The sequence below is a fragment of the Sparus aurata genome, chromosome 3 (assembly GCF_900880675.1).
Source record: "Sparus aurata chromosome 3, fSpaAur1.1, whole genome shotgun sequence".
Classification (NCBI taxonomy): Eukaryota; Metazoa; Chordata; class Actinopteri; order Spariformes; family Sparidae; genus Sparus; species Sparus aurata.
This window is the reverse complement of record NC_044189.1, coordinates 6774429-6801085: the sequence shown is the minus strand read 5'-3', so window position 1 is coordinate 6801085 and position 26657 is coordinate 6774429. Positions and strand designations below refer to the sequence as shown.

Below are 26657 nucleotides of genomic sequence, written 5' to 3'. Positions count from 1 at the left end.
AACCCCAGAGCCTTTCATAACCTGTAGCTTGATGGACAGGTTGAAGATTGAAGGGAAGAGATGGAAAGCGAGTGAGACCAAAACAGATTGAAGTGCTTACCCTCTTCTCGTTTATGTTGCAGAGACGCAACAGTCTGATTTTGATTTGATTTCTCCTTGCTGTTTTCTCCCCGTCCCTGTTGCGGGCTGTCATTCAGGGACGCTTTTGGGTCAAGTGTGTGTGTGTGTCTGTGTCTGTGTGTGTTTGTGGCACAGAAAACTGCTCACTAACAGCCAAGAGAGAGAGAGAGAGAGAGAGGCAGGAGTAACGAGGAAGCGGATAGGAGGAGGGAGCCAAGAAGGGAGGGGTGGATTGAGAGAGTGAGGGATTGAGCAGAAGAGAGTGTGAAGCTGCAGCAGCCGGGAGATAAAAGCTTTTCTCTCCCTCTGCCGGCGTCTGCGTGCAAGGGATATAGCAGAGGAGTGAAGCCAGCCGAGGGAGAGACGAGTCCAGGCTGCCTGCTGTCACTGGAGCTCCTGGCTTCTCCCGATCAGCAGGCCTCAAAACACAAACGCACAGCAGGACAAGACACACTCGTGGACACGTATGCAGAAGGGCTCACACAGCTGACCAGGGGACCGCCCAACCTCGCAGGCTCACACACACACTCAGACTCTCTCCTGGACTGCCACACACTTGCTGTTTCTCTAGCCCCTACCGTATCAATCGGATCAATCCAGCCATGCTTGTCTGACGGAGCCACGGCTTGCTTTTAGCTGGAGACGCCCTGTGTTCCTGATTTTACTCTATGCACGTCTTTGTTATTTAAGGGGACATGGAGTGCGGACCCTCTCGTCCTTACCTCTGCCGCTGTGCTGTGTGGAGTTCGGGACTGCCCTTTACTGGACACTGAATCCCTTTGGCTCTGTTCCAGATACACATCCGTACCTTAAGTAGGTCTGCTACTAGAACTGGATCTTGACGAGACCCGAGCTAAGACGACAGAATACCAGCTCCTACCCCAGATGCCTCCTCTCGATCAGATCTAGGGGACATGCAGAGTTATTAAGACACAAAAAAGGCACAAGAGAGGAGAAACGGCATGAGAGTCTTTTTCTCTGTGTTTCAACATAGAACAGGCGAAGTATCCCCACCTCCTGCAAACTCTGGATTTTGTGAGGCTGTTGCACCGTCGCACTGCACCACCTGATGAAGGGGAAGCTTGCCTGAGTTACTGGCAGACTGACAGCAGGACACAGGAGGTTTATGATTGGACAGTACTGCAACACAATTCTTCGCCAACTCTGGTCCTCGGAGAGCCTGACATTGAGGTGGGGGGAATACTGGTATCCAGGAGAGAGGCATGTTATGCTAAGCTGTCTGGGGAGCTTAAGGTGGAGTCTGTCTGGGTTCAGCTGCCTCCATATTCATACCGGCTCCCCACTAAGGCGCACAGCTGCATTTTGTTGGTTTCTGGACTACAACAAGTTGATTCCACAGGTATCTGGCTGCCGTGGATGATCATTGTAAAGTCTGTGAACTCTCCTGCAGATCCAATAAATGGGAGAAATTAATGATAGTGATTTTGGATTCCAACATATTGACAACAGCATTCTTTTGAGAGTGGGAACACACACAAGCTAGAAGGATTGACAGATCACATGAGACAAAAGCTCAATGAGCAGGATAAACCGTAGGAGGATGACAAGGAGAAGCTTCGAGGCGGGAAGCCGATGCTCTGATTGAGTATTTAACAAGCTGTCAGAGTATTGGCTGAATCCTCCAGCAATCTGTGGCAGCATTGGCTGACTGCACACTATCTCTCACCTACAACCAATCTGGATACTGTGCTGCCTCGGCAGAATGAGACACCAAGCTCGCTGTTACTACAGGATGTATCGATGGCATCACCGTTGATACTACTTCCACTACGAGCACCGCGACAGATAGGATTCCTACTGATCTCTGTTTTGTGGCCGACTTGCATCACAGATCTTACTTCTCTCCTCTTGCACTGCAATAACATTACCACAGCAGGAGGGAGGTATCATTAATTCATGACCTTAGATAGCCGTTAGATCTGTGTGTAGATGGAGCTCTTGGATTACACCGGCACCTGGAACAGACAACGGATCTAAACATCACTTTGTCTGGTTTATCAAGAATTGAAGGAGGAATCTCAACCTGAATGGAATTGCAGCAGACAACTGCGTTGTTTTTCTCAAACTGAATAGCAGTCACCTCTCATCTCCAAGGGAATTATGGCATTGAATAGAGAAGTTAGTTGAGACTGCTTCTGATTCCAGCACTCCCAGAAATGCGGCAGTACGTACTGCACACACCCAGACTTTCACACTTCGTTCTCATGTCACACACAGACACATGCAGTGTGTGTGTGAATCAGCTGGAGCTTCACTAATGGGCTGAATAACACTGGACTGCACTATATTTTTCTCTCTCCCACACTAATCATCCTGCCTGACACACTGCCTTGCACCAGGTAAGGGCTCACCTGTCAAAAATCCTGGTGATAAATCAGACACCCGACCCCAAACGAATTTATTTTCCTCCCACATGAGGCTCTGCTGACATAACTGTGTCCTCGTGTCCTTGACTGCAACCACAAGTCTTCTGGGATCAAGGAAAAGCAGCCGGCTGCCTGCACATTTACAAACACTGTTAAAGAGCAGGGCCCTTGGCGGGAGCAGGGCTGGCCAGTGCACTGCCAGAATCCAAGTCAGGTGAGGTGAAGCAAAAAAGGAAGAACAAGGGGGAGCTGGGATACCTCAGCATCGTGACTGAACCAATAACTGCCTGAGGAGACTTTCCCTCTTTTCTGTGACAGCTCCTACCATCCATCTTCTTATTCACTGGGTTGTATTCAGGATGGTGCAATGGAAAAATGGAAAGAAACCTGCTCTTCCTAACTACACACTACTCACAGGTGTCAGATCAACAAGGGACCTGTCAGTCACTTGCCAGCTAATCTGAACATTTCCTCTCGAGTGTCTTTGTTTTGTAAGGATGGGATTTTGCTCTGAACTAACTGGGATAAATGTTCAAAACTGAATGAACATTAATTTTGACTTTCTGATGGATTAATCGCCTGTATTTGTCGTGATTTTATTTTTACACACTGCTCTCTGTCACCATCAAAAACATGGGGAACTCCATGGGTTGTGTCCGGCCTCCTCAGGAGGGGCAACTCAGAGGAGCCCCTCCACTTTCACCAAAGAAGCGCCTCCGTTTCAGACGTAAGCACAAGGGCAAGAAGAACAGGAAAGGAGAGCTAGACCTGGACGACTCTGAGCGACGAAGAAGCCATGAGCCAGATGAAAGAGAGGAAGAGGAGGAAGATGATGACGAAAAGGTTGCAATGATGGAAACAGCAGACTCCGATTTTAGCAGCAGAGCTCAGACTCTCATAACAGTGCCTGATAGCAAGTTGATTCATTCCAAAACTAATATACACAGCAATACCCTTTCCCCTGGCTCACTGAGTGCCAATGTAGGGGGCCTTTTAGGCAGCAGACTACTTGAAGTGTCCCCCAAGCCCAGCCCAGCCTGGAGAGGGGTTTTCTGCCTTCCAGGGGAGGAAGACACTGTTAGTGCCATCATAGATGTCTCCAGCATCCCAAGCCAAACCACAACCACCACACCAGTCAACACAGCCCCAGCCCTGGGCAGCACCACTCCAGGTGGAGGGAGAGTGTGCCGTGTTAGGGAGAAAGTCCAAGGGGTCCTAGAGAAACCTTGGATACTCCGACAAAAGAAGGAGAAAAAGGACAAGGGGAGGGTGGAGAGAGAGGAAAAGGTGGATGATGAAGTAAAAGGAGTTTCAGAAGGAACTTTACGAGTGGAGAGGACACCTTCAGGGAGAGAACGCAAAGGTGTGGTCCATATCCGTGAGGTGGATGGTAAGCTATGCGTGGTGAGGACAGTGTACCCCAGTGATTTTGGCTCTCCAGTATGGAGGGGTGAAAGTGACAGTGAGGTAGATGTGTACAGAGAGCCAACTGCCCCTTCTCCGGTCACAGGGAATATTCTCAAAGTCCAACTGTCTGAAGTGGACAAAAGTAGAGCCGGCATGTCTGCAATGGATTTTCCCATGTCATCTAACCAAATGCAGATTCAGGAGACTATGCTTGTCAAGGGATTTAACTTGGATACTCCGGGTCGTGCTCTAGAGCAGTCTTCTCTGTTGGAGTCAGGATACGCCAGTGACCTGCCGCTGACTTCTCCAGAAACAGCGGGCACAACTCCCAGTCAGACAGACTGGGGAGGGCTGACCAGTAGCTCCTCAGAGAGACTGGACTCCATGATGGAGAGTCCCCTGTCAGTGCAGACACAGGCGACTGTAAAATACCTGCCACAGGTACACTTTCTACTTACCTCTAAGCCTGTCCTGTCTCCACACACCAAATCCATCTTCCGTCTTAAAGAGTGTTACTATGATTATTTTATTAATCCAGAGATTCCCAACCCCTGGGCCACTAACCAGTTCTGCTTTTTTTGCCATGACCTGCCCCACGCCGCCTCTGATTGGTTGCTTTCTTTGGTTGGGTTGATTAGGTTGAGGGATGAGGCGTGAGATTGATTAGGGTTAGGGTGAGAATATTAGGTTAAGCGCTCAGAGGTACAGGAGCCTGGGTCTATGAAAGAAAAGCAGTTGGTTCCATATTGACACATCAGTGCCGGGCCTCAGAGCATTTTTAGTTATATATGCATATTTAGCAATGGAAATAATTGTTAGTTACAGCTCTACTCTGGACATCTGCAGTATTATTCCTCTCCTGCTCCTAGACAGATAATCACTGATAATCACTCACTAATCACTTTTAGGACTCCAGAAATACCCAGCAGTAGCAACTGACTACAATTCTTAAATACTTTTTTCCATAGGAGTTAAATAATGTTTTTGGAATGAGAACATTTTCATTTACAAGTTATTCTTCTACTTAACCATTTGAGTTGCAGGAAATATAACAGTAGTGATGTCTCCTGTTGTCTTGATTTTGTCGTGCAGCTTGTAAACGTGGAGGTCTCTGGACCCCACTTTTCAAACCAGTGGTTTAAAGTGCAGACAGGCACACACAAGTCGAAATAATTTGTTTGAGTGTGGCTTTTTGAAGGGTGCCTTTGTTGTCATTTGTGCACCATGTTTGTGGTCATGAAGGGTTATATGTGTGTATGTTATCAGCCCTTGAATGGCACTATGCCTCTCTCCATTCTTTCCGTCTTTGTCCCCAGAGTCTAATCAACGCAGCACAGACTGCCTCTCCATCCGTCCTCCCCAGTATCCTTCTTCCCTCCCTCCCTCCTTTTCTTCTCTGGCGTCTCCTTCCCTGGCTTATTTTCCTTCTGACATCTGTCAGAGTGTGAGAGACAGACAGACCGTGTGTTTGTGTGTGTGAGAAAAGGGTCATTGCTTCAAATGACAGGGTGTCCTCTTGTTCCAAACTGAAACTTGTAATTTCCTACCAATTCACACACACAATATAACTATGTGCTTCTGTCTGTGTTTGTCTCACTCTGGTGGGTTGGCTTGAAAAGGGTTACTTGGGGAAAACAGAAGAGTGAGATGGGTTCACATTCTGTTGGTGATTTTTACATTGTCATTACATTATCCATTACTTTATTTAATTATTACATTTAAAAGGAAAATCTATCTTTAAGCCCTTTTGAATGAAAAAGACAAACAGCTATGCTGCAGTGCCATGTGACTCCCAACCAAGTTATTTTTATTCTTGTTGATATCTATTGAATTATATATGTCAAACTACAAGAGTATATTTGTTCTTCCTCTCTCTTTTCATCAATTTACAACAATTAGTGAGAAATGAATCCATCAGCGTTCAGTCAGAGATGACAGAGGCTTCTAAGCCGATGAATATGTAGCAGTTTGACTTAAGAGCATGACTGAGTTAATCATTACCACAAGATTGTGGCCCTTTTCCTTCTTTGCACAGGAGGTGTTCATATTGAGGTTGTGGAAAATATTTGGGGCTCACTTGAAAGAATCTGAGAGGGAGTTTGTGTGCTAGCTTACAGCTCTTCAGCCCTGCTTCACCTTGAAAATGAAAAGCCTGCTGCAGCCACTGCAGTGATACAGGCTCTGTTCACAATAGCTGCCACAGTTAGTTCAGTTCCCCTTCACATTATAAACACTGAACAGTATGGCTGTGCACTACAGCAGCTGACGTCATGTCAGCTTGTGTTTAGTACTGCATGTCTTATGCACAGTTGCTGAGTCATGAGAATGCACAAACAGTTATACTGTAGATCCCCAGGGTTCCCTGCTTAAGAGGGGTTTTAAACGGGCAGTAATGATCAATACTGCTGTCTTGTGTGTGTTCCTGTGTTGAGAGTGGGATGTGTGGATGTGTCAGGATGCCTCTGTGTTCAGTCTAAAGTGCAGCTGCCCTTTGTATGTTGGTTTGTGAGACGCCCTTCTCTGCATAAAAAGGGATTTGAAATGCGCATGTATCAGTGAGACGGCTGCTTTACCGAGCCTCAAGGGGATTCCTACCACATATTAAACCCACCATTCATATTTTTATCCATGTTACCCATCTGACTATATCTGAAGCTATCCATCCAACACTGTCTATCCATCCTTCATCCACCCATCCTTTTGTTTAAGCACTTGGAGCCGGTTTTTACAGAGATAATTTTTGTTAAGCAACAATTAAACCCTCTTTAATCTTCTCTTCCTGTCCACCCTCCATTCTCCCATCACTGTTATCTCCCCCGTCCATCCCTCCCCCTCCCTCCTCTCCCCACAAACTTCAAAGAGGCCATGTATCTAAAAGAGGCCTGGTCCAGAGCCCTAGGGGGCCCCCAGTGGATCGTGGATGTTTGTGACTGAATCATGGCTGCACTGAATGCTGCTGCCACTTCCTCTCAAACACATATTGTATGTTTCTGTTCACTTTGTGCTATAATTACCTGCAGTAACACTCCAGTGGCTGATTCAGGCAGGTACATGCACACACATGCTTACACATCACATGTGGATGCAGTACATCCAGCAGCTCTGCAGAGATAGGTGTTAAGACTTACAGTAACACCATGACTTCAAACATGCACACATCTGCACACTATGTGATATGTATACTGTATGAATCCATACATTGTGGTTACAGAACATACACAACCCTTGAAGCCTGTGTTGCTGACATTAACTTCATCTTGCCATGTGACCAGTGCTGTGATCTCTTTTTTGAGCGCGTGTCTTTCCTCACAGTAAATTCTACTTGGGGAAAATTAGTAGGCGATTGCCTTCACTGAGTTATTGTTTCTGTAAAAATACACAGGGATTTTTCACCTCGTCACATGTGCATTCATTGAGGCAGGAAGTCTTGTTGGGCTACTAATCTTGTAGTCTCCATGACCAGCAAAATCCTGGCTGTCTAGTCGAGAATTACAAGAGAGACGGACACCTGTAAGACATCTGTTGTGTTGGGAGTAATTAATAAGTAAAAGTAAACAATCTCCTCAGGTAGACTTAATTACATGTTACTAAAACAGGGGACAGCTGTGGCTCGGGAGAAAGAGCAGGTTGTCCAAAATCAGAACATCAGTGGTTGGATGCCCGAATCCCTCGGCTACACATTGTAGAGCCCTTGGGCAAGATACTGAACCTCAAATTGCTCCCGGTGGCTGTTCCATTGGTGTGTGAGTGGATGTGTGAACAGCCGATGGAATTTGTGGGGCGGTTTGGATAGAAAGCAGTGTATCGTTACTGGTCTTGTCACACCAAACTCCCATCAACAAACTAGCTGCAACAAAGGCTGAGTTGAACACACCGCAAATACTACAGCTGACGGCCAACAAGCTTGTATACTCTTAACCTTTGTGAAAGGAAATGCCACCTTGCCAATATACAAACTGATACTATGATCAAGCAGCATTTTTGCCAACGCTCTTGCAATGTAATGTAAATGTAGGTTTGAATCAAGAATATGTTTAAGAGAAAGTAGCAAATGGCACTGGCGAAGATACAGAAGAAATAAATGAGAAACCAAGTTCAGTGGGTGAAATTCTTGGTGTGTCGGGACCTGCAGGCCTTTACTGTTGGTTTTGGGCGGTATGTACTAGTTGAATACCCAGTAAGTTAATATGGCTACACAGGTTATTTACTTAACAACATGCACAAACTAGTCTGCTAGTCAGTTGTTTCAATATTACAGCATTACAATTGACAGTTTTCAGCTTCCTTAAAATAGACAACTTGTACAGTTTGAAACAGAGCACACAGAGGTTCATGTTTGACTGTGGAAACATGTACGTCTGATGAAATACTTTAAATTCAAGGTACACATTATTTTACACAGCATTTGTCTATTCCTTATAGCTTCTTCCATCAAATGAAACTGATCAAAGTTCTGTACTTTGGTCATATGGTAATGAGCTCCTTTCACTGAAGAATATGTCCTTTGAAGTTGGCAGTCCTGACAAAGCAACTGAACCTTGTGTTTAGAATATTTCATTCTGCTGTCGGAGTTCCTCCAAGACAGCTCCCAGAGAGTGAGATTAATATATACTGTATATATACATATTCTGAAAAAATGAATGGCAGACATGCACAACAGTAAGTGCTGGATGAGATACTGTTGCAGTGGGAGTGTAGGCTCTCTGTGCAGATGCAGCCCTCACACAAAAAGCTGTATCAATATTCAGATGGAGGATTACCAGCTCTGTGTTTCTCTGCAAAGGAGGTTGTGGTTGCATACAGAGAGACAGAGCTCTGCAGGAAAACGCACAGCAGAATTTACTTTTGAAGATTCCCATTGAGGTCACAACTTCCTTTTTTTGCCTTTTAATATGTGTACTCAGTGAGACACGGAAAGAAATGCTGACCTGCTTGTTATATTACACACTTTATGGTGGATGGCTGTGTCGGTAATGGCTGTTGGTTTTTCAGATTGCCTGTAAGCATTCTTAAGCGCTGGATAACATACTAGTACATCTGGCGTTTTTCTGCCCAGTTCGGTCTAGTTTATGAGAAACTGGTAACTTTATGCAGTTGCAAGTTACCTCCCCCCCGTTGCTGGCCTTGTACTCTTTCTCGTCTATTTTCCCGTCCTCGCTCCTCTCCCTCCCTCTCCGTGTCTTTTTGGCTGTTGCTGCAGTCTCCTGGCACACACTGGACTTTCATACTGCTCTATATCAGCCGCAGAGAGAGAGACGGAGACAGGAAGACAGTGAGAGAGGGAGGAGTGTAGGACAGTAAGGGATGGCAGAAGAATACTGATGACAAGAACAGCAGCCAAGCGCTGACAGTGACTGCATGTACATCACTTTGCCTTTGTCACCATGGACAGTGGGACCTTAACAGGGCAAATTGAGAGGAAGAAGGACGCTGAGGAAAAATGGCTTAAGTGTTCAGAACACATTGATACAGTATCTGTCTCCATGGAAGCTTCTCTTTAGGCCTTTGGTAAACATGGACTGTATGTGCTTAAAGTGCTCTCAGGAGCTGTGCAAAGCCTAAAATCTGAAAGATAATGCAAACTCCAAACTGTTTGTGGTACATATGACCCCATCTCTGGTGTTCAATATAAGATCAATGAAAAATCAAGGGGAAATGATTCAACCAGGACTGACTTCAGAGGAGGCAGAGGATGAGAAGGCAGAGCAGATTGATCAGCATCTGAGACAGAACAGATGAAAGAGCACGAAAAACTGAAGAGACAGATCGAGGCTGGGGGGGGAGGGAGGCACGAGACAGAAGGTGATGAAGGAGAGGAGGCAAAGTGTTGGGGTGGGTGGGGGCACACGAGCTAATGAGCAGGCTAGACTGGAGATGATGGAGCGAGAATGAAAATTGGGAAAAACAGACGCGTTAATATAGAAACACATAAAACCATTCGGATACAGAAGATGAATGAGAGGTTTGGAGGGAGACGACAGCTTGAATCAAAGTGACTAAAAACCTCTCCAGCATCTCATATATTCACAGCAGGCGGTTGTTTCTGCCGACTCATTGTGGCTGCGGTTCTGTAATGGGGACGTTATGTGAGAGTAAAGCTGGTTTTATTCTATTGTGTATTGCTATGATGAGACTGCTGCAGAGATGCCTCAAGATATTAATACTAGATGCAGTGGGATCTTTTAAGCATAAGCTGAATTCCTGTGATTTTTTTATGTGAATGTACCATGATGGATTCTGCAATGGAGCCTCAGAATTGTGGACTTTAGCAACAAGAGAGAATTACTGTTTTCTGTTTTTACCTTTTTGTCATGTTTATTCAGAGGAGAAATGATGAATCCCAGTAGTAACCCCGGCTTTGTCTCCCTGTTCCCTCCAGATTTCAGAGATTTATGTGAGCGGCGAGTCAGGCGACCTCACTGCCAAAGAGAAGCTGTTAATATGGAGCCAGCAGGCAACAGAAGGCTATCCCGGCCTCCGCTGTGTCAACTTCACCTCATCCTGGAGCGACGGACGCATGTTCAACGCTCTGCTGCACAGATACAGGTAAGAGGATGGACACCATGGTAACCTTTTTAAGTAGTTAGTGGTTATAAAGTCTGAATTCAGAATAGAGTTACTGGATCTTTTTCACAGTCGATGGTGGCAACAGTTAAAATCTCAGTGACACCAACTGAGTTAAACTGTTTGAGATTGAGATAATGCTTGAATGGTACTCAGAAAAACATAGGCCCAAATCTGCTCAAGATGAGCCAACAAAATAGTGATTCAGGAGTGTTTAATACATTTCTAAATGGTTATTTTAGAAGAAGAAGGTGCACTAACACGTTCCATCTGTGTGTGATATCCAGGCCAGACCTGATTGACATGGAGACATTGTCACGGCAGAGTAACCGGGAAAACCTCGAGCAGGCCTTCGAGATCGCTGAGTCGCTAGGGGTGACGAGACTGCTGGACGCTGAGGGTGAGACTGTTATTCAGAATAAATAAACTGACTAACCGTATCCCTGCCCGCTCAGGGAAAAACTGCGGCTGACTTTCTGACCGTCGTTAGGTGATAATACTTAACATCAACAAACAACTGAGATTTGCCTAATGCAGCTCATGTCCAGCGATTTCTAATAAAAGAAGAAGTCAACAACTACACATTATTTATGCTGCTCATGAAGTTGTTGGTCTTTTGTTTCCAGCATTTATTTTGGTAATGTGTACGTTGCGGCCATAACTAATGACTGACTAGTAAATACTGTTACTTTTACCTCTCTAGCCTTATCGTCTTCATCTCTAGCTTCCTACATTCTGCCTAGATGTAAATACTCTCTTTATGGCCATATATTTCTATATTGGGGTTATATTTTGGCTGATCATGACTTGCTGTCTTGATCGAGCATTTTAGCATTTTTACAGCCAGTGATTCTCTTACTTGTAGCAATGGTCTAATTCTGTTTAACTGATGCTCCTGTGATTAGGTTGTAAAGCAAGTGTGGCTATTTTTTTTTATATCTTTATATTTTGAGTTTGACATTTTAATTTATGGTTGGTTTAATTCAGGCCAAAAGATGTTGATGTGGAAATTATCACCAGGTTTTCAGTTCTCTTTTTCTAATTTCCTGCCTTCTTTCTCTTCAGATGTTGATGTTCCATCTCCAGATGAGAAGTCAGTCATCACCTATGTCTCCTCCATCTATGATGCCTTCCCCAAGATCCCTGAGGGTGGAGAGGGCATCGCTGCAAACGTATGTCACATTCTGCTCCACCCATTTACAACATGTTTTACCGTGCAACCATTTTTAAGTTTAAGCTCATTATAGATGGATGTTGCATCTTTCTCTTTTGACTTAAACTGTATTCCTTCAGCTCACATGCATCCTCAGTAAAGATTGTCACATTGCTGCTTTTGTATTGTTCTGCAAAGCAAATTATTTATTTGTATTCATCGTTTGTCAATGTTGCTTCACTTGTTGTTCATTTTTGAAATACTTTTTAATTAGTTTTTTTTTTTAGTTCTCAGCAGAAATGTATTATTCTCATTTCTGTTTGCTATTCAGCTCTGTAACTTCTTGAGTAATGATGTGGAACTTTCAAATAATTATGCAATTTCATAGTGCTGTAGTCATCTATTATAAATTACTTCAGTAATATGAAGCCTGTCGGTAAATCGTATTCATCAAAGTCTGTGAATCATGATATTTGATTTCCCATTGAGTAATCACAACTCTTATCCCCCTCCATCTCCTCCTCCTCTCTCCTCCATCATCAGGAGGTGGACCAGCGCTGGTCAGAGTACCAGTCCAGGTTCTCCTCTCTGCTCCAGTGGAGCCGCCAGCATATGGCCCTCATGGCCAACAAGAACTTCCCACAAAATCCTGTGGAACTCAAGGTGAGACCCCGAAATTGGTTTGATACAGAATTTTTACTTTGAAGCCATTTATTTTCACGTCATATGCATGCAGTTTCTTGGTCGTCTCTTTTCAATTGTTAGAGTTTGCGTTCAAAAAGAGAGGAAAGAAATGGGGGGAAGAGAACGCTTCAGGTTAGATAGCAACTCCCTCTTTTGTAGTACGTTTAAAGGACCATAACCCTGGAAAATAGTTAGTAGAGTTCACTACTAAATCCTCTGAAAATTAGTAACAGTGAGAGATAGGTGTATTATCCAAGGTGTTGTAATCTAAATGACTTCAAAGCGACATGAATATTTTCTTTAAAAGGGTGAGAATTAAATCCCTTTGTGTTTTGTCAGCTTCTGTCTTCAGTTTAAACAACAAGCAGCCAGGGAGAAAGAGAACAGACAGAGCAATTTCTGTTAAACCTTGAGAGAACATATACAGGGGTAGAGGGAGGGGCGGGGGTGACGGGTTTGATTAAATGGACAACCGCATACTGAGGCGGGAGGCGAGCGAGGTGAAGAATTCAGATTAAAAGGAATTAATTCGTAGGGAAGAGGCATGGTGTTGAAAACGGAAGAGAACAATAATGTGAGAAAGGATGCTGCTGTGAGCGCTACAATGCCTGACAGGATGTCTAAAAGCTGAGAGAAAAGAAGGAGGAAGATAAAAATGAAGCAGTCAAATACGTAGCTTGACGGTTGAGAAACTGGCTAATGACCGCCCAGAGAGAGGCTGTGATTACAGAGCTTACCCTCTGATAATACGTATTGACGCGGTGTTTGACCTTAAACAAAGCCTGTGATAATATTGACCCCACAGCACTCATCAGTAACTTCTGTTTCTCCTCCTCTAGGCACTTTACAACGAGTACGTCCATTTCAAAGAAACGGAGATCCCTGCGAAGGAGATCGAGAAAGGTCACATCGAACACCTCTACAAACTGCTGGAGGTGAGTAATGAACAGAAGGAGGACAGAGAAGAACATGAATGGAATAAAAGAGAGCAGAGTGAAGAGTCTGAGGGGAAGGTGACCAACATTTGGCACCATGTGCAGAGCTTATTGTGAATCATGGGGTTCAGCTCAGGGGAATGAGGAGTATGTCTGTGAGAGCAGTATTGTTATCTGTGCGATTTTTGGGAGTTGAGTCATACATTTTGTTCCCTGAAGCGAAGACTTTTCCTCCAATCTGCTGTTATCAATGCAGCAGATTGTTTGATAGAGCACAAACACACTCCTTTATCCTCGCTCAGCTGATGTTGTCAGAGTGTTGGTCTGTGGTGTGATCGCTCATAAACATAACTCTGATGTAATGGGGGCTTTTAATGGAGTCTGTTAGTGTTTTACAGTGTGTGTACACTTTCACTGAAGCATGATGGGATGTTAAATATATACTCACCGTGTGTGTGTCCAGGTGTGGATAGAGTTTGGTCGTATTAAGCTGCCTCCGGGCCTCCACCCCAATGACCTCGAGGAGGAGTGGGGCAAACTCATCCTGGAGATGCTGGAGAGAGAGAAGGCTCTACGGCCAGCTGTGGAGAGGTGCATACACACACACACTGATACACACGCACAAGCACACAAATCCATTCAAACATCTACTTTCGGCAGGATGCAAATAATTAAATGAAAAACGCTGATGCAACTCCTTGCGGTCAATTTCTCATCAAGTGTCAAGGACATGCTGCTTTAACCTCTATATATGTGTATGCGTGTGTTTTCAGGCTAGAGCTGCTGCTTCAGAGAGCCAATAAGATCCAGAACATGGCTCTGGACTGTGAGGAGAAACTCACCCTCGCTAAGAACACACTCCAGGCGGTGAGTACTGCACCTCCTATAGCTTACTTCCTTTCATTTCCTTACACACACATGCAGGATCCTGGGGATTATATTTGGTAAATGTTGGATAATTTGGTGTGACGATGTTAATGTGTACAAGCTGTAAAAGCAAGTGCCCCTCTGAGGCAATAAATATTCACTCACCACTCGCCCTGCTTTCTGCAAACACAGTCTGGACATAAATGTACTTAATATAAACAGTCGGGCTCAGTCCTCTTTGTCTCTAACATATTTATCTTTTGGGGCTTAGAAAATATTCTTGTCAAATTTGTTGATGTTCAACAGGGTTTTCAACCATGTCCGCATAGTTAATATAGTGTAACCCTAATTTGCTTTATTTCTATTGCTACTACAGTAATCCTTCGTTTCACTTTTGCTTGTTTACCAAATCCTGCAATAAACACTCAACTTGCTGAGCTGTCCATAAGACAAGTACAGCCAGTAGACAAACAAGAACATTTTTATTAAAGCTTGCCTCCTCTGGTGTCCAGGACATGTCTCGAATGGAGAGCGGCGAGGCGGTGCAGTGTGAGAGAGAACTGGCCTGCTACCTGCAGGACTGCGAGTCTCTCATCAGACAGCTCAACCAGGAGCTCAAAGTCCTCCGAGATGAGAAATACTACCAGGTGGAGCAGCTGGCGTTCAGGTGAGTGCAGACTGAACTATAGATGGTGTTTGCTTTGATTCTGTGGAGGTGGCTGACCTGGTTCCCTCTAATATGTAATGAGTGTCCAGTGTAATTAATTAGTATAATACAGACAATTAGCAGGAATACAAACAGCTCATTATACTTAATGTTGGGTCAACAACTTGTATTGTGTTTGCCATCAAATCCTATAATTATCTGCTGCAGTTAATGTGCTCTGTCCTGCTGCTGTTTATCGAGTGTATAAAGGTGCTCTGATGGGAATCAGTGGTGTGAAAAAATGATGAAAGAGAAACTCCATTTTGTGGCTCATCAGCATGCAGCTCCATGAGTTTTAGACTAACGTTATGAAACTGACTGAAATGAACAACTCCCATTTTGTAAAGCCCTTTAATGCAACTATAAGCTTACCAGAAAACATACATTTCAAGATCATAAAAAGCACAGTAAAATATGCATTATCTGAGCTTTTTGATTTTAGCAGTTTGCCCACACACCTAAATGCAGTCCACGAGTCATTAACACATTTAGATTTTAATGCATTTCTGGCTTTATAGTTGACAACCTTGAGAGAGGGTCACTGTTTGGAAAAAAAAAAAACGGAGATAAGTAACTGTCTCCCCTCCAGTAACTAAATATTTCTGTCTGACATCACCAGAGTGTCCTGCCTTCAAGAGGAGCTGGTCTCCCTCAGACTGCAGTGCTCCAGCGTCTACAGGAAAGGCCACTTCTCTCAGGCGCTGGGCAGCACCGGGGCAGAGCACACCAGCCAGAGAGCCACAGACAGCGGCCTGACACTGGGGCAGACGTTGCTGGGAGCTGTGGGTGCTGTGGGAGCAGTTGGAGCTGCACTCTTGCGACGACCAATGGCTCGCTCCCAGCTGGTGGCCATGTCCTCATCAGAGGACGAAGGAAGCCTGAGGTTCATCTATGAGCTGCTTGGATGGGTGGAGGAGACGCAGGTCAGTCTCTATAACACTGAAATTCAGAGATGCAACTAATGATTATTTTCAATATCAAATCATTTTCTGATTAATAATTTAGTAAATGAAATGTCAAGACATAGTATGAAAGTGTCCCAATGATATGAATTTTAAAATGATGAATAACAGCCACAAATCCTCACATACAAGAAGCTTACGCTCCATACAATATTTTAACAAAATATTTAAATTTTATGAAGAGGATTTTAGATTCTCTATAAAATGTTATAAAACAAGACAAGGAATAATAAAAGAAGCTTATGTGATTAAATGCTATTAATTCATCCATTAATTAAGATTAAATTGCATAAATATTGCTATAGCAAAATCAAATCTCCATTTAAAAGGCTTTACAGGCTCGACAACACATGCATCTGAAACTTTAAAGTCCTTGAAATAAAGCAAGTACATAAAAAATAAGAGCAAATGTTTGTTGAAGATATGGAGGCTGATAACTTAACACTGTAAACCCCTAATGCTGCCCTCAGTCATTTAGATAACTTATTTCATTTATCTGACTTTTTTTTTTTTTTTTTTTTTTTCACTTTTTTACTTTTTTCTTCTTCATGTCTGGCTATGTGAACTCAATGTCTTGAACTCTGTATTATACGTTGTTAATACTCTAGGTCTGGTGTCTGAGGGAGAAGGGGATGGGCTGGGAATGGGCGATTTATTTTTCTTGTCCTGCTCTGTTGGACCTGTGTTAATTGTAAACTGTAAAAGCAAAATAAAAAAGACCTTGATCAAAAAAAAATAAGAGCAAAAAACTGTTGAATCAGTTTGATAAAAGTAGAAAATAGAAAAATGTTTGGACTCGTGTTCATCTTTGTTTCTGTGTGTGTTTCAGGAGCTTCTGGAGCGTGCCGAATGGGGCGCAGACCTTCCCACTGTAGAAAACAACCTCAAAGAGCACAACACCATACACACTGCAGTCGAGGAGCTAATGAGCAGCCTACAGGAGGCACGCAGCTATGAGGTACACACACACACACACACACACATTACTTATACATGAAGACAGACATCTTTCTGCTGTGAGTTGTTCTTTGTAATAGAGCTTTACTGTCTCGTCCCTCAGGCTAAAGTTTCTCCCAACTTCAAGAATAATTACTCTGAAACCCTGGCCAAGCTGGAGCACCAATACTGCAAACTACTGGTCAGTCTCAGAGAAAGAACTGTGGTTTTGTGTGTGTGTGTGTGTGTGTGTGTGTGTGTGTGTGTGTGTTTGAGGTAACGTTTTCTTTGTTTCTCACTTCACCCCCTTCCCCTGTTAATCCAATTAGGCCATGACAGTACTCTCCTGAAAGAACATAAAATTATGCATCTGCCCCCTTTTTACTCCTTTACCCAGAATCCCCCCTCCTTCTCTATTTTAATTTCTTTGTCCCCTCTTCCTTCTGTTATTGTCTCTTAAGATAGTTTTGGTTTCACTTATGTTATTTATTCCTAACACTATGTTTGCACTTTTTCTTGTGATTTTTTCTTTGTAGTTCATCAATTAAAAGGACTTTTTGCTTCTTGCTTTTAAAAAAAATGTAATATTCACTCTTGGAATGTCACATTCTCCTCTCAGTATTAAATGAATATGTGCTTGCAAATGCACATGTAACAGAGCAACTTCAGAAAAAATATTACCCTAAAGAACCTTTGAGAATAACTCTTTATTTCTAAACCACAAATAGTACGATATTTATACAATATAATTTTGCATGTGGAGGTGTGTAAAAAAATCTAAATTTATTTTTTATTTATTTTTCTCTGCACTGCTGATCAGCATGACAATGATGTTTGTTTGTGCGGTTGCCATAGGAACATTCGTCATGGCGCCTGCGGAGCTTGGAGAGCCTGCACGCATTTGTGTCGCACTGCACTGAGGAGCTGATCTGGCTCAACGAGAGGGAGGAGGAGGAGATTGCCTTTGACTGGAGCGACAACAACCCCAACATGAATGCCAAGAAAGAATTATACAGTGTGAGTGGAAGGAAGAGGGTGAACAGATGCCCGGATGGTTTTTTCTCTGTTAAGACAGTAAACACAGTATAGACCACAAACCTCTAGAACTTAACGGAAAAAAGGATCTTATTGTGTCTCTAATTGAAAGAAAAGCAACCGCCATAGATTAAACAAGCTCCTCTAATTTTATAAAGAACGCCATTATCTCCAAATTTGTGTTCCCCATATATATCAGGACTCAAATTAACAGTTTACATACATAGAAACTCTATTTTTACCTCACACCAGCACTATAATCATCCCGTAATCTACTATTCTTTTTTCCTGTTGTGTTTACAGGAAATGAGGTTAGAGCTGGATGAAAAACAAGAAGTGATGCGGTCACTCCAGGAAACAGCGAACTGTCTGTGTCAGGAGAACCATCCAGCCAAACAGACCGTGGAGGTGAATCTTTGACTTTATTCGGTCTGACTGAATGACCTTTAACGATGTTCGGTTTTGCCTCTGTGACTTAATTTGTAGGAACAGTTGAAGCCAAATGCTTTGGTTTAAATGCTCTGTGTTACATTTGATACTTGCATTTCCTGATTTTTTATTTTGTTTCATTTTAAATAGTCTGTAGATGTAAATTAGATTTAAAGGTGCACCTTTTTGGGAAACATATCATGTAGAAACACTGAACGAAAACTTATTGTATACTAGAATAGCGATGCTGATCTGGAAACATATTCTACCTTTTCTCTGCCTCTACGTATTACTGCACAGTTGAAAAAAATACAGGCCAGGTGTTGATCAGCATCCATGTTGATGTAACTGCTGTGTGACAGTAATGTTTCACTCTCCTGGTTCTCCCTTCATGTTTCTGTATGATCAGGCTTATAGTGCAGCCCTGCAGACTCAGTGGCAGTGGGTGAACCAGCTCTGTGTGTGTGTTGAGCAGCACCTTAAAGACAACACGGCGTACTTCCAGGTGAGGCAACTTATAAGGAACAAATATCACTGTACTGAGAATTTAGAAACATAGTGCAGCATTGGCAAGATATAGTGTACATGTAAGTTGTTATTGACCTCTAAGTAATACTCACAAATATCCTAATGTGTACAGTGTAAGAATATGTTTATTTCACTTCCCTTATATTATTCCCCCAGGCCTCTGGCTGCAACCACATGATGCCCATTGGCGTTTGGGGAATTGAATATTTACAGACAGCTTATCTACAGAAATGTAATTCATGTCCACTGTCCTCTACAGATTTCTGTGAAGTTCACTCTGATCTTCTCTTGTCTGTCTCTTTGTCAGTTTATGAGTGACGCTCGGGACTGTGAGTCGTACCTGCGCCAGCTCCAAGAAACCATCAAGAGACAGTACACCTGTGACAAGAACAGCAGACTGAGCAAACTGGAAGATCTGCTGCAGGACTCAATGGTACAATATCTACTTCCTTCAGCTGCACATATCAGTTTTTTTTTTTTACTTCAGTTCTCACTTTGATATGACAAACTCCAGCAACTTCCTCTCATCTCAACATCTTATAATTCTATTACCCCTCAGATGTTTAATCTGAATTGTATTTTAATTGCAGTTCATGGAGCCAATGAATTCCTTGATTAACTAACCAGATATAATTAATTGAATACACTCACCCTCCTCAGTTGCCCTTGAGCAAGGTAGTCAAGATACCAGTGTAGGTTTCTTCTAGTTTACCCTGTTCTTTAGATACAATTACCCTAACCCTTACCTGGTCTGCCATGTACCAATACAGGATATATACAGATATGATTATTTGATGGATGTTAAGTCTTATTTTTATACTAGTTTACTGTGTTCAGGGTTAATAATCATACTGCCACCCAGTGTTCATAGAACAAACCTACACATGCAGTATTTTGAGGAAACATTCATGTTCAAGCCTCTATACAGCCATTTATAACTTCATAGCACAGGAGCAACAGAGACCTACACAAGTGTTGGCATACCAGTGTCCTCCTGACTGTTGTGCTCTGCCTCAGGCAGCTGCAGCACCCCACAAGATAGGATGAAGTAATCTGTTAAAGAGAAGCTTCGCTGAATCATCCCTCCTGTGGCACATTTATGAGACTGCCATCTTCACACCTACCTCACACACACACACACACACACACACACACACACTTTCCAACAGATGGCAGAGTTAGTGTGAGCACCGCTCCACAGGCCGGAGCAGTGAGTGTGTCCTCTCATTATAATGTTGTGTTCCTTTGTCACAAACAGCTGCTGATTTCACAGACCTGTGTGCACTCAGCTTTGTTACATACAGAACGTGGATATATTCACATGCTACCTAAATGTGTGTACGTGTGTGTGTGTGTGTGTGTGTGTGTGTGTGTGTGTGTGTGTGTGTGTTAATCAGTTTCCAGCTCCAGTCGGTGGAGTTTCCAGTGTGTTCACTGTGCTCCATCACTCTTTTGTTAAACTCTCATAATACCTGAGGAAGAGGAGGATCATCAGCCTTTTCAACTTTTGGAGTTTAAGCAGTGGCTTGACCTCTCTTTTGATTTAGTTCACTTCTTCAGATATAGCTAGCTTTCACAAGTACTTGCTGTCACTGAAAGTAGATTAAATAGGTCTTTGTAATTTGGTGCAAAATCTGATAACAAGGTCATCATATGAACACAGGTGCAGCATTTCACTGCCTGGACTTACTGAGGAAACCAATTGAAGCAATGCTTCTCTGATAATGTAATCATTCTTCTCATGATGGTATCTGACGTGGAGATAATCAGTTTGTAATCACTCATGTGGCCATGTTTTAATTCTCCCCAGACTGTCAGATAATTTGTTATAGCAGTACTGAATGCAGCAAATAACATCTCAATGTGAAATTCATTTCATGGGTGTATTGTATAAAGTTATTTATGCTGGCCCCCCTCTTAGCTTCCACATGTTCTATCTTCCTCTTCCTCACCTGTATCTTTCTGTACCTCTCTCGCTACCTGTCTCTGTTTGTGTCTCTCTCTAATGAATCCTTAATGAATCTCTCTTCTTGGGGCGAGACAGAAATAAAATGTAGTTCTACCTGTCAGGGTGAAGCACACACCTTTAAATGTTTAATGGTTAGTGAACAAGCTAACACAAGCAGCTGAGTCCACTCATGTCAGGGGCTACTGGCAAATAGATTAGTTATGATGTGTCAAACCAGCAGGTTTATAACACAGGTTTGTGTCACACAAGCAGTTTGGGTGAAGGGATGGCGGTGTCAGTCAGTCGGTCCACAACTTTGGTCCAGGCTGACATTTCTTTTTCATTGGGCCTTAAATACACACATATGCACACACACAGGACCTGCAGACATGCACTAGTAATGAGAATTCAGAGTGACAGGACTGCCACATAGTTGACTTTCTAAGCAGACAGGGTTTCAGTGCTCAAGGACACCCTGTCAGTGCCAACAGGGTGAGCTGGCAGCTCTCCAGCTTCCGGTTCAGTCTCTGTAACATGTCTGAGCTAGAGGACCCCCTCTTGTTCCCAAGCCAAGTCCCTGAGGAGTGAGCTACCATCGCCTCTAATGACCTATATATCTGCAAAATGAATGACATTCCCATCAGGCTGAACACTACTTTATGTTGCTATGCTAGCTAAGTTAGTAATGCTAACGGTCAGTCTGAACATTCTGATGAATTACATACTTAAGTGATTATTTTCTCTGCCCTGTAGGAGGAGAAGGAGCAGCTGATTGAGTACCGGAGTACGGTGGCGAGCCTGGTGGGCCGGGCCAAGACGCTGGTGCAGCTCCACCCCCGCAGCGCAGAGAGCACCCTGGGAACCACAACACCCATCAAAGCCATCTGCGACTACAGACAGATAGAGGTATGAGACCCACCAGTTATTACGCTCTAAGAACATGCTGGTGTGCACGTTTTCTTTCTCTCAGAAAAGTGACTTTGAGTTTCTGACACTGAAAAATTAGAAATCTGTTCATCCATCCAGTTGAGATAAAATAATCCAGTCCCTCTTGTCCCATCTTAGCTGACACATATTTGCGTTAATGAGGTTTATATGAGGAATCCTTTTCAGAACTATGTGTATACATGTAGTACCGTTCACCACTGAACTCACCACTCTATTGTTTTAACCCTCACCACCAACCGCCTCCTCTCTGCCCTACACTTCCTCTCCAAGCCCCTTTCCACAGCCACTTTGTGGTTGTTCTATTTTAGCTGCTTCCTGAACATTTCATTTTGTCCTGAGATTGATGAGTACGTCTACACAAACTCTTCTCTCTGCCTAGGTGGTCCATAATGATGAATAAACTAAAGCAGTGGATCTTTTTGGGGAACTGCTCCAACTGTTTTACTGGCGAGTACAAATTGGTGCAGTGCTCAATTTGGAAGCTGAATAAGCATAATGACTATAATCCAGAATTTATCACTTACGTGGTTCTCACAATAGATGATCTTCATCTTTGTTCTCCTCAGAAAGCGTTTTTGATCTCTGTAAAAGCCTAACATTAGCTAAAAGTTAGGCGTTGTTTTTCCTCTCAGAGCCACTTTTATATAACATACATCGACACAAGTAAAGTCTCTCTCAGGCTCTAACTCTCAGCTGTGATGTCCTGAGGGAAACTAAAAGCCAATCAATAATACATCTGTCTCATCCCCTTTGCGGGCTCTCTTGAAAAGCAGCACCTAGCACTCCTGTAGGGTGGACATGCGGCTGCTGCTATTTTTAGTTTGCTGTGTGAGAGTCCGCAGGGTCAGTTTGTTCACTGAAGCATAGTGTATGTGAGGTGTCGTATCCTGGTGAAGATGGAAGGTGGTTTTGCACGTATATTGCATCAGTGATCTAAAGAAGATAAACAAGAAAGATCCAAACTGCCACAGAGTTAAAAATCATACTAAAGACAATCAGTGTGTGCTGATATTTAATATCCAAACTTCTGGACAAACATGCACATGACCAAAAGTAATCTTTCTCTCCTTCACTTTCCTGTGTCTCCTCTCTCTCCATACCCTCATGTACCTTTTTTGCCTCTCCCTTTTTCACTCCCTCTCCTCCTCTTCCTCCTCTTCCTCCTCATCCTCTTCCCTTCCTCTCGTCTGTCGGCTGGGCTGGCAAGACAAACGTTCAGGTATAGCTGCCTATATTCTCCCTCTCTCACCTCAGATACTTACACTGCACACACTGCACTGCTCTGCTTGCTCCTCTCTTATCAGCTGATTTCAGGTTTTAGTGTCACTAATGTAACTTGAGGTTACTGTTAATTTTATACCTGCCCTAATCGGTCTCTTGGATTAATACAAGGTAATCAGTAGGTCTGTCTGCCTTCCCTTCATTGGATTTCCTACAACTCTAAAACAACTATATGAATCAAATGTAGTAGTTTACATGCCCAGTCGAACACAACTTCAGTCTTCAAATTAATCTTTATCAGAAGAAAATGCTAAATTGTGGCTATTTGTAAATAAGTTATTAAAAAGTTAACCAGGTAGATTAACTTTTGTATGCACACATAGCAACTTGTTGTGTCCCAACACGGCAAGATGGCCTGAATCGGAGCCCTGGTAGGACAGGACAGATGGGCTCACTCTCAGATTTTTAGGGTAGTGACAACAAATTACAAGTCAATCAGTAAATGGCATGGTGCAAGGTGCTTTATGTTTTAAAAATGTGGGCATAGCAAGGACAATTTAAAAAATAAAACTGAATTTAAGAAGTTGGTTGCTCTTTGAAATTAAGACCATAGGGACAGGAGACAGACAGTAGAAATGCAAATAGACTTGGACACAAAAACACAGTTTCATCTCTGCATCTGCCTTTTATTCAGTCTCTCTGGGCCTCATTACAGAAATTTAGTCTGAAGTCTTCAAAAAAATAACTGCCAGTAATGGTGTTTGGGAACAATATATATACACTATAATGATTAGCCTAGTCAAACTTACTGTTGAGGAGGCTAAAACTGATGTTGGTCTGTTGGAGAAGCTAACACTAACAGTCGCCTTTTAACTTGTGCATATACGCTTTTGCAGTATATCCTCTCCTCCACCGACACGATTAATGCTTCTGACTCATTAAAGCCTAAATGTAATGCTTGTCTTTTCTTGTCTATTACCGCAAGCAAGCTAGGTTTAACAAGCAAAATCAGACAGACATTGTCATACATACAGGCAGTCTCATGTACATTTTAAACACAGATACAAGCATGATAGGTCAAGTGTTGACTGAGGAATCAAATTTAGAGTTCTAGTAAAAATTTCCTGAGATAAGATATGATGTCTGGGATAGGATAGTTGCTCTATCCTAGCCATGAGTTTAGGAAATGCTTCTGTAATAGGAGGATGGGAAGAAAGGATTATTTCTGTCATTGAAACCTATGAAAAGGGTAAGGAAATGTATCTGTAATGAGGCACCTTTTTTACAATCAATTTCAAATACTTGGCACAAAAGAGGAGAAAGATTAGGATAAACTTGATCGTTGATAAGGGCAGGTGGCAATCAGTGAGCTGAACTGAACTGAATTTAACACAGTCCATGCCTCTGAGGCTGCTTCAGTCAGTCAGACAGTAACAAGTCACAGCTTTAAGCTTTGATTTACATTTCATGTATTTACTGTATGTGCATAGCTTTGCATTATTGATGTATTACTCTGTGTGTGTGCAGGGATGGGGTGAGAGAGGGTGGTGGGTGGGGGAGGCAATACAGCAGTAAGCTTTTATGTACAGCTCTGAAACTCCTCCCCACAGTCATGGCTTTGTCTTGTGTTTATTTTAGAGCTCACTTTTGCAGATTCTAACCCCAAATCTCTTTGTTTTGACCTGTGCTGGGTTTCTTAGAATCACCATGTCAGCAATGGGTTTCCCTTGTTGGTGAATTTTTGAAACCCGGCCCAGGTATCACTAAACTTCGGTGTAAGTTTGGAGAATATTTGCTGCTTTCACAATAAAAGCTTTTAGTTTAAGAAATGCAAAGCAGCTTTCAGTCCACATGTGAAGGACTCTGATGTCATATCATTTTAGGGCTTCTGCTAACTTCATGAAGTTCATGAATGTTTGCATTTTGTGTTGCATTATGAGTTTGTTGCTATCAACTTTTTGTTCACATGTTTTCTCTCCTCACCTCCGTTCCTTTCCTCCTCTCTTTTATCTCACAACTCATCCATCCTGTCTTCAAACATCCACCATCTTTTTAACCATCGTAATTCCTTGACTTTCTTTAACTTTTCATTTCAAAACTTGTAATTTTTCCATATGGTTCTTCATATTCTCTCCATCTTTTCCTTTTTGTTCCCTTCCTCATTCCCAACATTTGTCTTTTTTTCCCCTCAATCCCATCTTTCCCCTTCCACTTTTGCTCCATCCCTCGCTTTATGTTTTTGTGTTTTTGCATCCATCTCGCAACCCTGCCTCCTCTCAGATCACCATAACCCGAGCCGAGGAGTGTGTGCTGGAGGACAACTCTCAAAGGACCAAGTGGAAGGTGATCAGTCCGACAGGGAATGAGGCCATGGTCCCCTCTGTGTGTTTCACCATCCCACCACCGAACCAGGAGGCCATGGACGCAGCCAGCAGGTAGCCAGCCGAGAACTTTAACTCTGCTAGAAATATCTCAGCACATTGAGTCAGCTATCGTTGGATTTTAATACCCATGTTATGTTCTATATCGTGTGTGTGTGTACAGGACAGAACAGTTGTACCAGAAGGTCATGTCTTTGTGGCACCAGCTGCATATAAACATGAAGAGTGTGGTGTCCTGGCACTACCTGCTCAAAGACATCAGGACTGTCTCCGGATGGAACCTGGACACGGTGAGGCTCACTGTGTTTGTGTTTGCGTCTATCTTCTTCTTTAAATGTGTTCTGTTTCTTTGCTCTTCTTCTGCTCTGTCATACTTACTTCTCCCCCTTGGTGTCACCTGTCAGGTTCGTTGTCAGTCTCCGGCAGAGCGGCAGCAGGTCCTGGGTCACCTAGAGTCCCAGTTGGCCGACTTCCTGTCTGACAGCAAAGAGAGCGCTCTGTTCACGCCAGGCGAGAGAAAAGAGCTTGAGAAGGAGGTTCAGCAGGCGCAGCAGCACTGCCAGAACCTGCTGCGCAACATGGAGACTGGTGAGATGGGGCCGACAAATATACCCTTACTGATGCATGCATGCACACCTCTTAAACACCATTGGTGCAGTGGAACGAAGTACATCTACTGTAGTCCTGTTCTTGAATACCAATTTTAAGTTCTTTTACTCCCCAACATTTCAGAGGGTAATATTATACGTGTATTGACTCTGCATTTATCTGACTTTTTTTAGTTTATTTTAATACTTTTAATGTGTTATGCAGAACAGGTTTGGACTTTTAGTTGAACAAAATAAAACATTGTGAAGGTGTCGCACATTTTCTTAATTAATATAAACCAAACACTGAATTGATTACTCATAATTTTACAGTGTGATTTTATTACTTTCACTTCTGTTAAAGATCTGAATACTAGGTCGACCACTAGCAACTACAGTGACATAGTCTTAATTGTATAACTGTAACTGTAGCTTCTTAAATGAATTTTCAGTAAAACAAGAATGTCTGCAGTTTTACTGTTGATGCCCAAAATAATATTTCATTGTTCTCTTTTCTCCAGTGGAGAAGGATGAGTCAGTCTCACGTTCCTACCTGTCAGAGCTGCAGAACATCACCCTTCGTCTCAATGAGGCCGAGCAAAGACTGTTAAGGGGAATCGAAACTCCGCCCCCCAGCCGGCTGTCAGGCAACAGTACTGACATCACCGTCCAGATTACTGAGCAAGAGGTCAGTTTGAGCCCCATCTGCTGGTTGTAACAGGCAACAACACCTCTTAATGAAGTTAATACATGAACTGGAGAGTTACTTTTATTAACTGTTGAGATATATTTTAAGTGCTAATACAAACACAGGAATATGATGGCAAATATATTATGTTATTTTATTTATGGTAATGAT

The 26657-nt window shown here is 43.0% G+C and overlaps 1 protein-coding gene across 25 annotated transcripts in view; it reads left to right on the top strand.

Moving 5' to 3' along the window:
• The window catches only part of macf1a (microtubule actin crosslinking factor 1a), a 230812-nt gene that overhangs the window by 117565 nt on the left and 86590 nt on the right, over positions 1-26657 (top strand). For 13 of the 25 annotated variants that reach the window (XM_030411316.1, XM_030411315.1, XM_030411302.1 and 10 more), the window contains exons 1-22: positions 3141-4355; positions 10294-10460; positions 10766-10878; positions 11544-11650; positions 12175-12294; positions 13155-13250; positions 13714-13841; positions 14024-14117; positions 14630-14784; positions 15443-15746; positions 16615-16743; positions 16846-16923; positions 17577-17738; positions 18060-18164; positions 18595-18690; positions 19021-19146; positions 21415-21567; positions 22817-22828; positions 25111-25265; positions 25375-25501; positions 25616-25799; positions 26320-26486. In XM_030411316.1, coding sequence (XP_030267176.1) covers positions 3141-4355; positions 10294-10460; positions 10766-10878; positions 11544-11650; positions 12175-12294; positions 13155-13250; positions 13714-13841; positions 14024-14117; positions 14630-14784; positions 15443-15746; positions 16615-16743; positions 16846-16923; positions 17577-17738; positions 18060-18164; positions 18595-18690; positions 19021-19146; positions 21415-21567; positions 22817-22828; positions 25111-25265; positions 25375-25501; positions 25616-25799; positions 26320-26486 — 3993 coding nt within the window. Of the gene's footprint in view, positions 1-365; positions 4356-10293; positions 10461-10765; positions 10879-11543; positions 11651-12174; positions 12295-13154; positions 13251-13713; positions 13842-14023; positions 14118-14629; positions 14785-15442; positions 15747-16614; positions 16744-16845; positions 16924-17576; positions 17739-18059; positions 18165-18594; positions 18691-19020; positions 19147-21414; positions 21568-22816; positions 22829-25110; positions 25266-25374; positions 25502-25615; positions 25800-26319; positions 26487-26657 lie in introns of those variants that run through there. The other 12 variants (XM_030411325.1, XM_030411327.1, XM_030411323.1 and 9 more) reach the window with 4 other exon arrangements.